Below are 16,022 nucleotides of genomic sequence, written 5' to 3'. Positions count from 1 at the left end.
GCACAGAACCTGCCACAGTCCAGGAACCACTTCCAAGAGCAGCTTGTGTGTGTGGTAACCCTGCTGTGAAGGCTAAGAGAGTTTAGTAATATGGAAAGATGTTGCTCTATGCCAGATGACCTTAATGCTAGTGAATGGGCATATTTAATTAATTTAATCCATTTAAGGCTTAATATTAGACTTAGGCTTAATATTTGCCATCTTCTGCAATCTTTTTTTGTCTTACAAACTGACTTGAGCCAAAGTACCCCTAAAAATGCAGAACCAAGTCCATGCTGATCTTATACATCCCTCAGCAGGGGGCGGTGAAATGACATAACCAACAGTAAATGATTTTCAATTGACTCAAAGCTCAGGCATCTGCCTGAAAAGAACAAAGACCATCCCTCAAGGTTTCTCAGGGTGGTAATTTCTATGCTCTCCAACACAGGGAATGACTGCTTCATTCCCCTCTATGCAGTGTGCAGGATTGGAACAGACACAGATGTTTCCCCTTGTTATTTATTGTCTCATAGCTGCCATCTGTTCAGTGCAGCCTCCCGTTGTCCCTCCACCAATACTTAGCTCATAAACCCTTTGGACAAGTGCATGTTTTCTTCTCTAGGACGCCTGACCTAAAATCTCTGTGGCAAAACATATAAAATAATAATAGTAATTACAATGGTATAAATGCAGATTGTAGCTTTCAGAGGCAGGAAACAGAAAATTCACCTTGAATGTGTACATGTATTTTTATTCCTCTGAAATAATCTTTCTCAAATAGAAATATGGTATCTAACAACATAGAAAACAGCATTACTTTTGATGGGAGATTTTCGACAAGTCAAAAAATATCACCAGATTCCCTTGAAAGGAAGGGAGCATGGAGAGCAAAACGTCAGATTTTAATGAGCTGAAGTTATTCACAATACCATAACCTTTCCAACTTTTACAACTAGTCTACTCCCACCCAGATTATGCAAAATATAATTGGTTAAAACCCTGTAAAATAGCCACAGAAAAAAAGTGAAAAAAGGAACATTTACTAACAAAGATACATATTTTTTTTTGTTATATCTGTTATCTCTCCAGGACAGACACAAATGACACTGACTACTAGTATGGCTCCATGGAAATCACAATCTTTATTTTTGACAAAACTTATGGATATTCTATCTGTAAAATTTATAAATAGCAACAACAGTAAAAGAACTCCAAGGGGAAAAAAACTTTCAGGAGCATAGACTCTACTTCATGCCAGCTTTAAAAAGGGATATTTAAAACTCTTGTCCAACTGATTAATCAAGTGGTTCAGTTGGATGGTCAAGGGTTGTGAGCAATGATGGTTGAGCTGATGCAATTCTCTAGTAAGTCAAGGGCTGGATGCTACATCACAGATGCTATTACATGCTGGGACAGAGCTGCACTGCTCCAGGGAGGGCTCTGGGACTCATCGGACAGACAGAGCAGTTGTGAGCTCCTTGGTGGGACAAGGGAGTGTGGCTGAAGCACTGGCACAGGATGTCCAGACTGGTGGTGGATGCCCCATCCCTGGAAACATCCAGCCTGAACAGCGTTCTGGGCAACCTGATCAAGTTGGAGGTGTCCCTGTTCGCTGCAGAGGTTTGGACTAGGTGACCTTTAAAAGTTCCTTTCCAACACAAACTATTGCATGATTTAATGCACTGCATGTCTGTAGGACATGGTACCTCTGCCAGCCAGCCCTGGCAAGTACAGCTCAGAGGAGACAGACCAGTATCCCTGCAGCCTCTGCAGGGCTGGTGCATGACTTGTACTCTGCTTGCAAATCCTGCCTGCTAACTGGACAGGACACAATGGGGATAGGGCACTACAGGGTCAGAACTGTGAGTCTCCAGGGTTCCCTTTGGGCCTGGTTCACAGACACGCTCACACACAGACACGGGCGTGCAGGCCAAGCACACTCTAACCCTAAACCTACATGTGAATGCAAAGCTGAAGGTCAGATCCCAAAGTCCTTAAACAGTCAAAATGTCCATTGAAATCAACGTCATTCATTCCTGGGATGGAGAAATGACCTGCGCATGCAGAGAGGTGGCAATTATTGTATCCATTGTCCTAGAGCTGGTGGAAACTAATTCTGCCTTGGATGCTGGCGTAACTCATAGCATTTGAAGACCAGCCATGGAACACACGTTAAAAAACACAGTATTTTCTCCACTCAGAGTTGCAGAAAAGGTACGAGAGGGTATGCTAAATGACACTATAGAACAGAAGAGCCACAGGGAAACCATGGGGGCCTTCAAGGAGCAACTTCTGCATGAGAGCTGAAGGGAAGCAACTCCAGGACCTGGCCTGGAAGATGCTGTGTCAATGCTGCCTTTTTGAACTATTACAGGTTACTGTGGTGAGCTCCTGATGAGTGGCTCATGGAGAATTGCCATCAGGTTGTACTTTCCTTTTTTTTCTTCAGGGATCCCTTCAGTTTCCACCACAGACTATCCTTCCTCTTCATTTTCTTCTCTATCATGGACAGTGAGAACTCCTTCCTTCGAATTTCCCTCACTAGTCCATGAAAGACATCATCAATGTAGAAGCGGAGTGCAGCTGAAGTCTCAAAAAAGGAGCAGGAATATTCTCTGGCTAAGCTCATTCCTTCTTCAGTTGAAACCTACAAAGGAAATAAAATTCCATAAATATTGCCTAATACACAAAACATTAACCAACATGAGAACATTACAATATATATAGTCTGACTTCTTTGATCCTGTAAATCACTGACCAGGAAAACAATCTGACAGCATCCAACAGAGAAGATTCAAGAGTGAAAAGATCAGGCTGAATTCATGAGATATTTGAACAGAGCAGACTGGCAATATTCATTTGCTTGGGTATATTATGTCTCTAATTCTGATGCATCAATTTTTACATGTATTTCCTCTCTTTAGCACAGTAATCCTTTGGTTTGACAGTGCTGGTACATTTATTCTATGGGCTGGAATGGATGACTAGAAAGACTTACATAGCATTAAGGCCCTAGAAAATCTTTGTTGAGCATTAACCTAATCCTGGAGGCAACTTGACTCTTTAAGCACACCAGCTTTCATTCCTTAATGTTTTTCAGTCACATTAATTTCTGAGCATGCCTTGGAGTGTTTTGGTCTTTGCAGGCCTGTAATCCTATCACTGAGCTCATACCTGAGCTGTATGAAGATCCAAAATCTATTTGTTTTTCAGCTCATCTTCCCTAAGTGGCTTTGTGTACTTACTGCTCTTGTAGAGCATGTGGGAAATATGTCTGTATTTTGAGGATCTGTACGAGCCTAGAGGGAAGCGAGACAAGCTCTTTTCACCTGCCTGACTTCTGAAGCAGGGATCGTTTTTCTGAAATTTCCATATTGGCTATCTCTTGGCATTTGACCTGCCAGCCTGCTAAATGGAAGGGTGCTCAGCATGCTGATTAACGTGTGCTTCAAATAGAGCTTAAATGCATATCATGAGGGCTGTCACTGCCTGCCACTTAAGGTGCTTTTTACACTTTGGGAGCTCATCCAATAACATGCAGCAAGTCCACAGCAAAACACAGAGCAAACCCTATAAGCTTCTAAATGTTAACCCAGCTTCCCAGCCAATAGACTGTCCTTTCTTCTCAGTATTTGAAAATAAATCTGAATAAATGAATTGTATGACTTACACGTATGGTGTATATTCAAATTCTCAGAGGTCAGAAATCTCAGGCTTTGTTTTTATTTGCATTTGAATATCATGATTTATTCAAGTCACTTTCCAAACTTTCTTAAAAAAGGCAAAACAGTGCTTTGAGGCAGCCTTGTGAAAGGCTACACAATAGGCTATGGAAAATCTCAATTGCTACTGTCTGCCACAAAACTCATCTTGGTACTTTGTTGTTGTTGTTTGTTTTCCTTTTTCTTTCCTGATTTCTAGCTTCACACACCCAAAGTGCCATTTATATTTATTAGCGAAATAAACCCCTACAATTCAAGATACAAACACACGCTCACATACCTACCATAAAGAAAATGCCCTTTAGGACTAAATTATGACATCACCTCATTGCACTTATTCCACTTATCGGCAAGGCTGGATACGGTGAAAAACAGGATTTGGGATGAAACAAAAAATCAGTTAATTCCAGCCTGGAGATAAATCTGCACCGAGCATGTACCTGCATAACACAGACCACAGAATTCCTCACCATCACCTTTGCATTGAGTCACAAACACTGTAACATTTGCAAGGATCAGTCCTCTATGCTCCAGGTACAACCTTAATTTAATTAAGAATATTGTGAGGCTAAGCAGGGAGGTTGCATGCCAACCTGAATAATACTTACTGACACAATGAAAGATGGTTACCACTTTCCAACTGCTATAATTGCCAACCTTTTCCAAAAAGAGATGGGTAGCAATATGGTCCTTGTTTTTCTCTGGGCAGCTGTGTAAGCAAAATGCATGATTCAATATGTCTGTTGGGCACTATTGAGAAATCGATTGTCTGGATAGAAGACTATTTTGGTTTATTTTGGACTTTATAATGATCTTTTTTTTCCTTGCTATTCTTTGAGCTGAAGGAGGAATTTTTTTATTTTATTTTGTTAAAGATGCTACAGTTCTGAGTAAATGATTGCACAGAGCTGCAGTTTCAATGAAGATTTCATACTTTCGTTACCTAAAAGGAAGAAAAAATCCACATGAACTGAAACATCCCTATGTTAAAGAATGGTAAGGCTGTAAATATAATGAGGCTGTCAGTACAATAATATCAAATATAAAAAGTATTATTCTCTGTGAATTTCTAGTCTTTACCCCACTTTGCTCCTCCTTTGTTACGCCTTTTCTTTCTTTTTTTTTTCTTTTCTAGGACTAAAACTATGTTTTCTCTGCCCTGCAAGGAAGACATGCTATGCTCTGTAATGAAACAAGACTGCTAAGAGCTGTGAGAAATGAAGACTACTCAGGAGAATTAAATAATGTAAAAAACTTCCTCCCAATATCTTTGTGGCTGGAGGTTAGCAACTTGGCCAAATTTGGCTGGGTTTCTATAAAACTAAAGTTTGGTTTTGGACCCCAGTTTCCTGTCAAATTACCAAGACAACATTGAAGTTATTAATGGTGATAGTTCATTTCAAATCATGGTATTTTTCTTAAGTCTTGCCCTAAGGAACTGATTAACTGTCTTGGTGAAATTTTATGAGCTAATTCAGCATGAGGAGGACACCTGGCAAAAACAATTTCAGGACAATTAGCTGATGTTTTTCAGCTTCAAGGCTGAAAACATATAATGTTGTAATAATTATCATTACTGCTTCTAGCACTGATGAATATAGATATAGTAATTTAACTAATCTGTTTGCTGGAGAATCTATAAATATAAAGAGGTGTCTAGAGGAAAAAAATACAAATTTTTCTTTTGGTTCATCATTAGGTCAAGAGGCTAGACACCTATGGAATGAGAAACAAGGGATAAACTTTGATGAGGTGTCTGAGGCCCGCATAATTCCAGGGATTTACCCTGTTCCCATCTTATTGCCAGAAGAGAATTTCTATGTCATAGAAATACATTCCAGATCTGGACAACCCAGGGTCTTGTTGACAAATTGAAGCTTCGATGGGTCTGTATCAATGGCAGATATGATCTGTCAGTGTGACACAGACAGACAGGTCAGGGAGAGAGGTCATTCTATTGAATATATGTCTGGGAAGCAGAGCTTTATATCTCATTCTTAGAGTAACCCTCCTTGATTGAATCTGGCATTGTTTCCAAGAGTATAATTCTGGTCATATTGATTCCAACTTAGCTCATTTTTGTGCTGGTAAACCTTAAGAAAGGAATGAAGGTGGAAGATGGGTGTAGTGAACATAATGAAAAATGAAAATTTAAGAGCTGAGAGAATTTTCCTGAGTTTGATTCAAACTTTTAAAAACTGTGGTTGTCTGAGTGGGGTTTTGATCAGGAGTTACAGAAGAAGGACTTGAAATTTGCTCTACAAACAATGAGCAAAATCCCCCAAATCCATAAAATGAGAATGAAACCTCATAGACATGATGTGTCACTCCCTGGAAAAGAGTCTTTCTTGTAAAATGCATGATTCTGAGTCCCCATTTCTGAGAGCATGTGTGAGTTGTGAGGGAAGATATACCTGTGACAACATATAACTGAATCTTTTCTGGTAAAGATATATGCGTTCCGACAGCATGTGGGCTGTGAACAGCACATGGGACTGTAGGTTGCGTTTGGAATTTCCCATCTCTGCATAGCTGAGGGCAGCTAGAACACATCACTGCTTCATCCTGAGGGGAAGCATTCGCTGGCTACAAACCTCATTATACAGCATTAGGATTCTGTTTGTGGCTTTTTCAAACTTCCCCTGGAAAATTACAAGGGAGATTAAATGCAACACTGACAGCCCATGAAAACTGTGATGGATGAGCTGCCTTCTTTAAGACAGCCAGTTCCCTACTAAGGTCAGCTCCTGCACAATACCACCTGGGCTAGGTGGTGGTTGGGGAGACCCTAGCAATCACTGGCCCCCATGGGCAGAAGATAAAAATACCTGAATACCTGTTTCTGAGGTGAAAAGTGCAGAGAAATGAAACAGATCAATAGTCTGCCTTTGCCCTTGGACTGTCATTAGCTGGAAAATCTCCATCAGGATCAAATTATTTTGTATTCAGCTTTGTTACCTCCATTGGTCATGGCAGCAACAGAAGGACCCCAAAGTAGATTTCACTGGTGACGATCATACTATCAGAGTTAACAGCTTCATCTTGGGTGAGATAGTGGTGGTCTTCAGGCAGGGAAGCAGTGCATTTCTGCTTGTGCATCTCATCCCTGCAACAGCATGGTCTACTCCAGATGGCTTTTGCAGTTTTCCCCTCATAACTGGGACCTCCAGATTGCCATGGAGAGACTTGGAGGTTGTAGGTGAAGTGCTGAGTGTTGCAAGGACTCTCCTAAATTTCTCTTACAGACTTCTATGCTGGTAGTCATCATATAACTTACTTATATAATTCTGGATAATTATATTGTTCTATGAGTATTTATTTTCTTTTTTCTGGAGGGACATGGTCTAGATCAGAGACAGAAGGGTACACATGTTGCTCAACAGAGTGCTCATCTAAATCCCACTGAGAAAAATAGGAGAAATTTCTGTTGGTTTTGATCATGATCTGCATTTTTGACAAGCAATAACATATGAGAGTTGTAAGGAAAAGATACTGAAGAGGAAGGGAAGCAGCATATTGAGCAGCCTTGTTTGCACCACAGTAAATTAAAAAAGGAATAGGAAAAACCATGAATAGGAGTAGGAAAATGTCTGAATAACGTCCTGTAAAGATCCATATCCTTCCCTCCAGAGTAGGAAAATGTCTGAATAACGTCCTGTAAAGATCCATATCCTTCCCTCCATGTCTAGTGGATTTTTTTTCTGTTTCTCAGCAAGTCCTGTTCCAGAAAAGAAGAACCAGCTGCCAAGCTGTTTATTAGCACCTGGATATCAATCTGTTTAGAGACAGGCAGGCAATCAGGAAGAGTCCATGCACATGTTTGGGTCCCTCCCCATCACAGCCCGTTCCATCAGCACATCAGGACAAACATCATAAGCTTTTGGTACAGGCATAAACCCATAACATATTAGAAGAAAGAGCTGTGGACATCAAAATTATTCGCAGTTTTCTCAGTCTCTAATAAGTAACTTTGACAAAAGAAAAAGAGAAAAGTAATCTCACGGGTCTAGAAAGAGAATGCCATCCCGGACAACAAAACGGAAAAGAATGGGTGTTGACTGACATGAGCAGTGATTTTTTTTTTTGATCCCAGCACTGACCACCAATTTTATGCTTAAGACACTCCCACAGAGCAACTGTGAGTTTTCTCATTGTTCATATAATCAAGGAATCATTTAAGTTGGAAAAGACCTCTAAGTTTACCAAGTCCACCTGTTAATGCTACACTGCCAAACCAGCCACTAAACCATGTTCTGAAGTGCCACATCTACATGTCTTTTGAACATTTACAGGAACAGTGACTCCACCAGTGTCCTGGGCAGCCTGATCCTGTGCCTGACCACCCTTTCAGTGAAGATACTTTTAGTACTATCCAATCCAAACCTTTTCTTGTGCAACTTGAGGCCTTTTTCTCCCATTCTACTGCTGGTTCCCTGGAACAGGGAAAAGCTCTTCATTTCGGTGGATAGGACTGTGCCCAGAAAAGGCTGAGCTGATTTCTCCTATATTGCCACCTGCCTTTCTTACAGCCAAAGGCATTTGCTGTATATATTTGAATCCTGTTTTCAGAAACATGCAGCCCAAACCACTAACCCAAGAGCAGACACATTATACCTACATCAGTTTTGACAGTTATTAATTCTTTTCCTTGGACAAGTGTTGTATCAAGAGGCATGCTGGCAGAGACTTCCTGCAGGCTGGTATAAGGATCTTTCCAAGTGTGAAATGCTGTTTTTCAGGTCAAAGCTCAAACACTTGGTTATTACAGCAGTGGCTTGAGTTGAAAACATGAGCAGAAACATAAAAAACAGGAAAAATAAATCTTTCTGTCTTCTTAAGACAAGCAGCATTGTTGTTATTTGTTCACATAATACATGTCATGGAATATCTTTTAAAAGAAAATAAAAAAGTGTTCCAAGGCTTTTTACCCTTCTTCTCTCTCTTCAGATCTTTACACTTATAAACTGCCTATCATATTCTTGCCACTGAGCAATGACGTTTCTGAAAGAAGTGGAAAAACCAAGATCAATTCAAAATCAATTTATTCTGAAAAAAATGCAGAAGACTAGGGTTTGTGAGGAACCAGCATGACATTTTGTGGCCAGACATTCAATATGGCTATGTTTCAGGTCTAAACAAGTGCACAGCAAATGCAAAAGTTAAACAGAAATCCTTGTCATTAAAACCTCCTGTTTCTACCTCCCTCAATATCAAACATTCTGCTTTCTTGCAAAATTTTAACTTAATTTTAAGTGAGTTACTGCTTTAAAGTATAATGTTGAAACCTTTTCTTCTGAAAACATAAACATTTCAACCTTCATGTATGGTCCCATTCCCCAATGTAAACACTGCAGGTATCCATTTGACTTGGCCAGGATTCCACTGGAATTCACAACTAGTTTCCACTGTCACAAGCCAGCATTTTTCATTCGACCTAACAAGTGCACCTTACTTTTTTCCCTCAGTCCCTGGCTAAGCAACCCTCTTTTCAGCAGGCTGAACAGGTAATGAGTAGCATGGTGCAAAAATGTGAAAGGAGGTTTTCATGTCAATGCATTACTCTTAAAACCATTTGGAAGTCTTCAGAAGAAATCAGTTGGACAAACCTCTCTTCAGCTTCATGGCAGGCAATTCTGCAGGCTCAGATTTGCTGTCTTTCTAGACTACGAGACCACAGGATTAATTATTATCATGAAGGTGTTGCAATTAGTTCTGCACCTCCTTCTCCCTCCCTAGAGTGACGTGTCTTATAAGAATTTTCTATTCTTTCCTTTCGACCTTGTCACTCTGTGATACTTTTTTGCTAGTTTCACACTAAAGCATTTTTGGTGACCAGAATGGAGTCTAACTTGAATGGGCATGGGTGTAGGTAGGATTAGCAGACTGGGCCAAGGAGAAGATAAAGTTTTGCTGTGTGAACTTGCGCCCTGAAGAGCCTCGATGTCATGGAAATATAGCACACGGCCCAGCAATGCATATCTCATCCTCAGCTGCTCTAACTTCTGGAGAAATTCACATTACAGAGGCTGAGATATTCCTTCCCTTCCCCTCATAACTTGGACTTTGATTTAGGAAGAAAGAAAGGAATGGACAGGAAGAAAAATGCAGTTTTAGCAATGCAAAAAATAATAGCATTGTCCAGCATTTCTGTAATGAGCTTTGGGTCTTATTTTTAGCAGGTGGAGGGTGGAGAGTGTGGGATTGTAAAATTAATTTGGTCATTTTTTAAAGGAAAGCCATTTAATGGTCTTGACAAAAAATAAATTTTTAGGCAAAACCAGAGAGATTGATCTGTCCCCAGTTATGTAATTCTTACCTGGTTAGTCACTAATCTGTGACCTGGAACACAGCTTAGTCTGTTCTGAGCAAGGCAGAAACATGCTCTTATTTGATCCAAGGGAACTGCAAATTGTTGGGGGTTTTGAAAGAAATCTGATGAATCATCACTGAACACTTGTTCTTATGTCATTCACTATTGACCTCTCTTAGATTAGACTGACACTTTCTGACTGCTATAGCAATTACTGCACTCTTACAAAAAACTCTAAGCTAACACTAGCTATTTTGATAAATACATCTCTCACTCATTTTCATATGCAAAAAGATTCTCGATTCAATTTACACTTGAATAATTTCTGCAGATTTTTAACATCTTTTGTGATGAAGATTACTAATATCTGTCTAGCCTTTCTCTTCTTTTTGGAATTTTATTTTTTTCCACCTCTTGGATCTAGAATATTCTTGTGACATAGGAGCTATTCCTCCAGGTTATTGATAAACATTTTCCATGCAGTTGCTTAGCTGCAAAGCCAGCAAAGCACATTTCGGTCTATTGTTTCCAGTTTGTGACAATGTTATTTCATTATTTCACAGGTATAATGCTAAATAACTGAATCAACATCTCATTTCATGTAAGAATCACTCTGGTATCAGGGTGCTGTCTGCAGGTTAGACTTTGAAGTTGTTCTTCTCTACTACAGACTGTACTCTTTTGGCTTTATCTTGTCAAAAGCATGACTGATGAGTGGGCTAAAGCATCTTTACATCAGGAAATGTTTCTAAAGAGATGGCCTCAGGATGTGACTGAATTGGATACTCAAAGCCACATGATCCTGCATCACTCAGCAATAGCTCTGGGTCTAATTTGAAGAGAATGTGGAAGTGTTAAATCCTTAGCATCAGTCTTCAAGATGAATAAGTTCAGGTCAATTGCTCAAAGCATTTTTCAGAGATCTGACAATTTTCCAAATTGTCCATCATCTTTAAAGGTTCTTTGATTGCATTGCTCAGCTGAAGACATAGATGGCCATAAGAAGGTTGCAAAAAGCAGATATTTTTACATCAGTTTCACAAGGACATCTGCTGTTTCTTGTAACGGAAAAAAGAAATCTAGGAATTGAAATGTTATTTTCACAAGAAAAGAAAATCTTTTCAATTTTTTTTTTTTTAAGCAACAGCAAATAAATCAATTATCATCTGCTAAGAGCAGATGGTTATTTTAAAAAAATTACATGTAAAAAGAGCTTCAAATGTACATTTTAGACTTTATTTTAAGCAAATAGAAAATTAGTGGCATTCATTCCTTATTTTAACTCTGATTTCTATTGTTTTGTGAGCATAAGTTGACTATCAGTCCAGTAGAGACAGCCTCCATATCTTTCGTCTATCTGTATACTCGTGTAAGGTATTTTCATTTATGTGTTAGGCATTACATTCCCACTTGAATTCAGTTCTTCATAAGGACACAGTCACTAAGCACACTGGGGACTGAGTAAATAAACTTAATTCCTGGTAGCCTTTGCAAATCTCCCCGATATTACATTATTTTGCCTCTAACAGCAATATTATGTCCTGAAAACACTCAATTGACATGAAAAGATAATAAAGAAGGAGTCAGCAAGAAGGGAAGATCAGGACTCTGCTTTCAGTGTTCTATTTTCCTCTGTTGTCTGCTGAAGATTGGGAAATACAGCTCAAGAAATTTGAAGGCAACCAGAAAGAGATCTGGAGACCTACATTCAAATCAAAGAAGAGGCAGAAACAGGTGTATATTTATTTTTGCATGTTTATACATATGGCTGCAAACAAGAACTGTAAATTAAGAAAAAAACCACCCCACAACAAAACAAAAATATTATTGATTCACAGAAGTGGAATAATCTTTTGAGCCAAAGCAGCAAAAGCTTGTCTTAATATAAATGTCTCATTTTTAGACAGATGGACAGAATACTGGAATTAAGTTCTGAAAATCCCCTTTTGCCTAAGCTTAATATGAGTTTCCAACACTGGAATAAAAGGGTCAAAACAAATATGCAGTAAAGAGTGTTGCTTGTCCTAACAGCACACATTGCTTCACACCACTTCTGAGTGCAGCACACATATATTCTGTACAGTTTTCACATCTAAACATACTCCCAGATCCAGACTGCAGGCAGACAGGGAACACCATCTTAATTTTCTGGCAGCGAAAAGAAAATTGCAAGAAATCTCTCCTTCCTCCTTTCATCTCCATGCAGTTGTGGTCTGCTGGGATTCAGGGATTCTGTCCAGGCTGCTGAAGTGAGTGTTCAACAGAAGGGAGGCAGAGGAAGAATTTATAATGGATTTATAAATATTTGGACTGCAGTAGATCTTTTTCTTTTTTAGAAATCATTTACTGAAACAAGCACGTGTTGAAATATATGAGATATCAAAGTGTCTTATGCATAGTCTACAGAACAATGTTTCACCCTTCCATCTTTTACTTGAGTTGTTTTTTAAAGAAAAAAGTTCGTCAATGCAATGAAAAGAGGATTTACTTGAGTTGCTTTTAAAACAAAAAGTTACAGGATGCAATGAGAGGGGGATGATATGTCAGAAAATGGGAGTGGTGAATCACTGTGGTTGTTTTTCCTGGAACATGTAATTAATTTTGAGGGTTTAGTAATTCTGAAGTTTATTAGGAAGGTTTGTCAAACAATCTCATTACAGGAAATATTGCGGAGTATCTTTATTAAACTAATGGCATTGATCTTCCCCATGTCAATATTAGTTCAGGGAATATTTTACAGTTTTGCAGAATATGAATTGATTGAAAAAATTATGGGAGCTTTATGGAGCCTTTCTTTTTCAGCTCCTTTCTAGTGTGCTGAAAGGAGAGCTTCATGGATGAGCAGAGTGGTTTTCTGTGGTCAGAGGAACATTTAAAGCCAGAGACCCATGACACAGGGATGTCAAACTAGGAATGACAGCTGAATAAGGAGTATTAAGTTCCATCATGTGATGTGACTTGCCACATGGACAATGCATAACAAAATCTTAAGTATGGAGAACTGCTTATGAAGGACATAACAACGAAAAATGAATGTGCAGAGGGAGAAAAATTAAAAATCTTAAATGGCTGGTGGGTAGGAAGAGCTGTAAGAACATATTCAGCTAATTAGACATATCAAGCTTTCTTATTTCCTGCTAACCTCACTCAAATTATCTTGCTTCTGCTGCAGGTTAAGATCGTGGTAACTTGTTCATGTATCTGTGGTTAACTTGTCCTGTTGGCAAGCTCCTTGTTCAGGGGGCACTTTCTTTGGATAACCCTTTTGTGGTTTCTGCCCATGGGCTTTGATTTGTAATAGGACTGAGCACCCTAAAGTAACCAAAGTAGCAGCTAACAGCTGGCAGAATCTTAACTCTGGGCAATAGAGCACCAAACTTTCTTGCTTACATCCCCAAGAAGTGTTGGACCACTTATTAACAGAAACTTAGTGGTGGTGCTTGAGGGTCAATGACGAGAGTTTTTTCCTAGAATTTTAGTGGTTTTTTGCTGAAGCCAAAACAAGAATTCCTCTTCTTATTTATTGCCTCAGAGAAAGGATATAATAAACAGAGAAGAGAGAAGCAGAAGAGTAAAGGTGGAAGGATGGTGGAGGGGAGGAAGACAGAGTACATCTTCATTATGCTAGCTTCAGGGTAGAATGAGAAAACAGAGTCTTAACAAACAAAATGGAAGAAATTCCTTGCTAGAAGCATCTGTTTAACCTCTTTTATCCATGATGTATCCTTCCAGTTATGCAGATACTCTTGATGTATAAAAGCTATTATTTTAACACACCCTGTGAGCTCAAATTATTATTGTAACTGATAAACTCATAATCTTACCCAGAGTAATAGAATTTTCAGCCAACCAGTGATAAAGCTGTAGTTTAGTTTACCCAGCAGCATGTGTGTATATGCATCTACACACAAAAACACACATAGACCACAAATGCTGCTGGGATCATGTCAAACCTCTCCATTATTTCTGGCAGAAAATGTTGGCCTTGCAGAAAACCTTGGATGTGGATGCTGACAAAACACTGTTCTATAGAGTCCCTTCAGTCCTGGGAGGAATTCAGCATCAGCTCCTCTGCAGATTGGAAGTGGTTTCTGACATTTATTTATTTCCCATGCTGCATGCAGCTGATTCATTCCAAACCTTCAGTCTAGCCAGACTCTGGAAATGGCAGTGAAAAGGTGAAAATACAGAATGTGTAGATGCTGCAAGCCAGGATACCCTTTCCTCAAGGCTTTTGAGAAATTTTTTAAAGGAAAACATGGTGGGCTGTAACCAGCCAAGTGAACCACTGCTTCTGCATCCTCCATAGAGAAAAGAGTGAAAATGACAAAAGAGGTTGAAAACGAAAGTCAGGAAACAGATAACAAAGAAGATATGATAAATGCATAAATAATACTATGAAAAGAATACATTAAGTTGTATGTTCAAATAATACACTAAAACATGAATAGTATTAAGGGTGGGGGGGGAGAAAGATATGGTTTCTCAGGGGTAACTTGATCTGGCTGATTAAATATTATCAGTATTTAATCCCTGATAATCATGATGGCTGTTTCACAAATCTGGAACCTGTGCAGGTTGACGTCCATGCCTGAATGAGCAACACTACGGCTCAGACTATGGAGTGGAAATGTAAGAATCATCATAGAATGGTCTGTGTTGGAAGGGACTGAAAAGTTCTTATCTTCTTCCAATCCCCTGGGCAGGAAGGGCAAGACACCTTCCACTAGATCAGGTGGCTCCAAGCCTGTCACCCTTCTCTTGATGCAGCCCAGGACATGGTTGGGACTTTCTGGGCTGCCAGTGCACATGGCTGGGTCATGTGGAGCTTCTCATCAACCAACACCCCCCAAGTCCTTCTCCCCAGGTCTGCTCTCAAACCATTCTCTGTTTGCCTGTATTTTTGTATTCTGATTACCCCTGGCACTTGGCCTTGTTGAACTTCATGAGGTTCACATGGTCCCACCTCTCCAGCCCATCCCTCTGGATGACATCCCTTCCCTTCAGCGTGTGACCTCACCACACAGCTTGGTGTCATCAGCAAACTTGTGACATCCAGGTATGACGATGACAAAGACAGACAACAACACTTTTTTTTTTTTCCCCAGGAATCTTGCTTACTTTTCTCTAATGACTGTTTTTCTTTAATTTTCTTAAACACATATATAAGACTAGATTTAGGGGAACAAAATTGCTGGTGTTAAAAGCAACAGCTGGTGAAGAACACTAAGTGCTTGAAGCCTTAACAGTTACTGTCACTAGCAATTCAGGACATGCTATCACCACATTATTTTTTTACCTGTAGAAATAAAATGAGTGTTATTAAATGGTTCGGAAAATGACAACTGCCTGTGGTAAAGTTTTGTTTTATGTGGTGAAAGGAATATTAATAAGAGGATAGGTATAATATCTTTGAGAAAAAGATGTGGAAAAGTAAATGTAGATCCCGTTTTAGAAAGAAGAGGCAGTTGCTATGGTTGACACAAATTTTTCAAGGTGGAATTAAATATTTTCCACTGAAAGATGTATGGAAATCAAAGAATCATAGAGCAGTTTCATATAGAAGAGAACTCTGAAGGTTACCTAATGCAAACTCCTGCTCATAGTGGGTCCACCTGGGACAGCTCACTCATATAGCAGTCAGTCAAGCACTGAACTTCCTTATTCTAAGGAAGGAAAATGCTCACCCTTTCTGGGGGCTTTCACTGCTTGAACACTCTTATTATGAAAAAAAGCCAAAACAAAACCCTCAAAACAACCCTCATAATTACTGACATTTTTTTGCTCAGCAAAATTTTTTAAAAATTTTTTCTCATAATTTCGTTTTCCATCACCAATGGTTTTGTCTTCATTCTAAGATGAATGAGATTCCATTCAATCCATCAGGCTGAACAAATCCACAAGCTCAGGTGACTCAGCGTTTTCTGTTCCTCTTTTGTGCTCTACCCCAAGATCATGTTGGGGATTTCTGCTGAACTCATTCCAGTGCATCAAGTTATTTCTTGTAC

At 39.3% G+C, this 16,022-nt stretch overlaps 1 protein-coding gene across 1 annotated transcript in view; it reads right to left on the bottom strand.

Moving 5' to 3' along the window:
- Positions 1-867: 867 nt before the first annotated feature.
- Positions 868-16,022, bottom strand: part of RIT2 (Ras like without CAAX 2) — a 186,367-nt gene continuing 171,212 nt past the window's right edge. The window contains exon 6 of the mRNA XM_017733671.1: positions 868-2,629. Coding sequence (XP_017589160.1) covers positions 2,402-2,629 — 228 coding nt within the window. The 3' untranslated portion in view covers positions 868-2,401. The remainder of the gene's footprint in view (positions 2,630-16,022) is intronic.

Source organism: Corvus brachyrhynchos, unplaced genomic scaffold, assembly GCF_000691975.1.
Source record: "Corvus brachyrhynchos isolate BGI_N302 unplaced genomic scaffold, ASM69197v1 scaffold625, whole genome shotgun sequence".
In the NCBI taxonomy this organism is placed as follows: domain Eukaryota; kingdom Metazoa; phylum Chordata; class Aves; order Passeriformes; family Corvidae; genus Corvus; species Corvus brachyrhynchos.
Note: the sequence above shows the minus strand (reverse complement) of the source record. Positions and strands in the feature narration are given on the sequence as shown.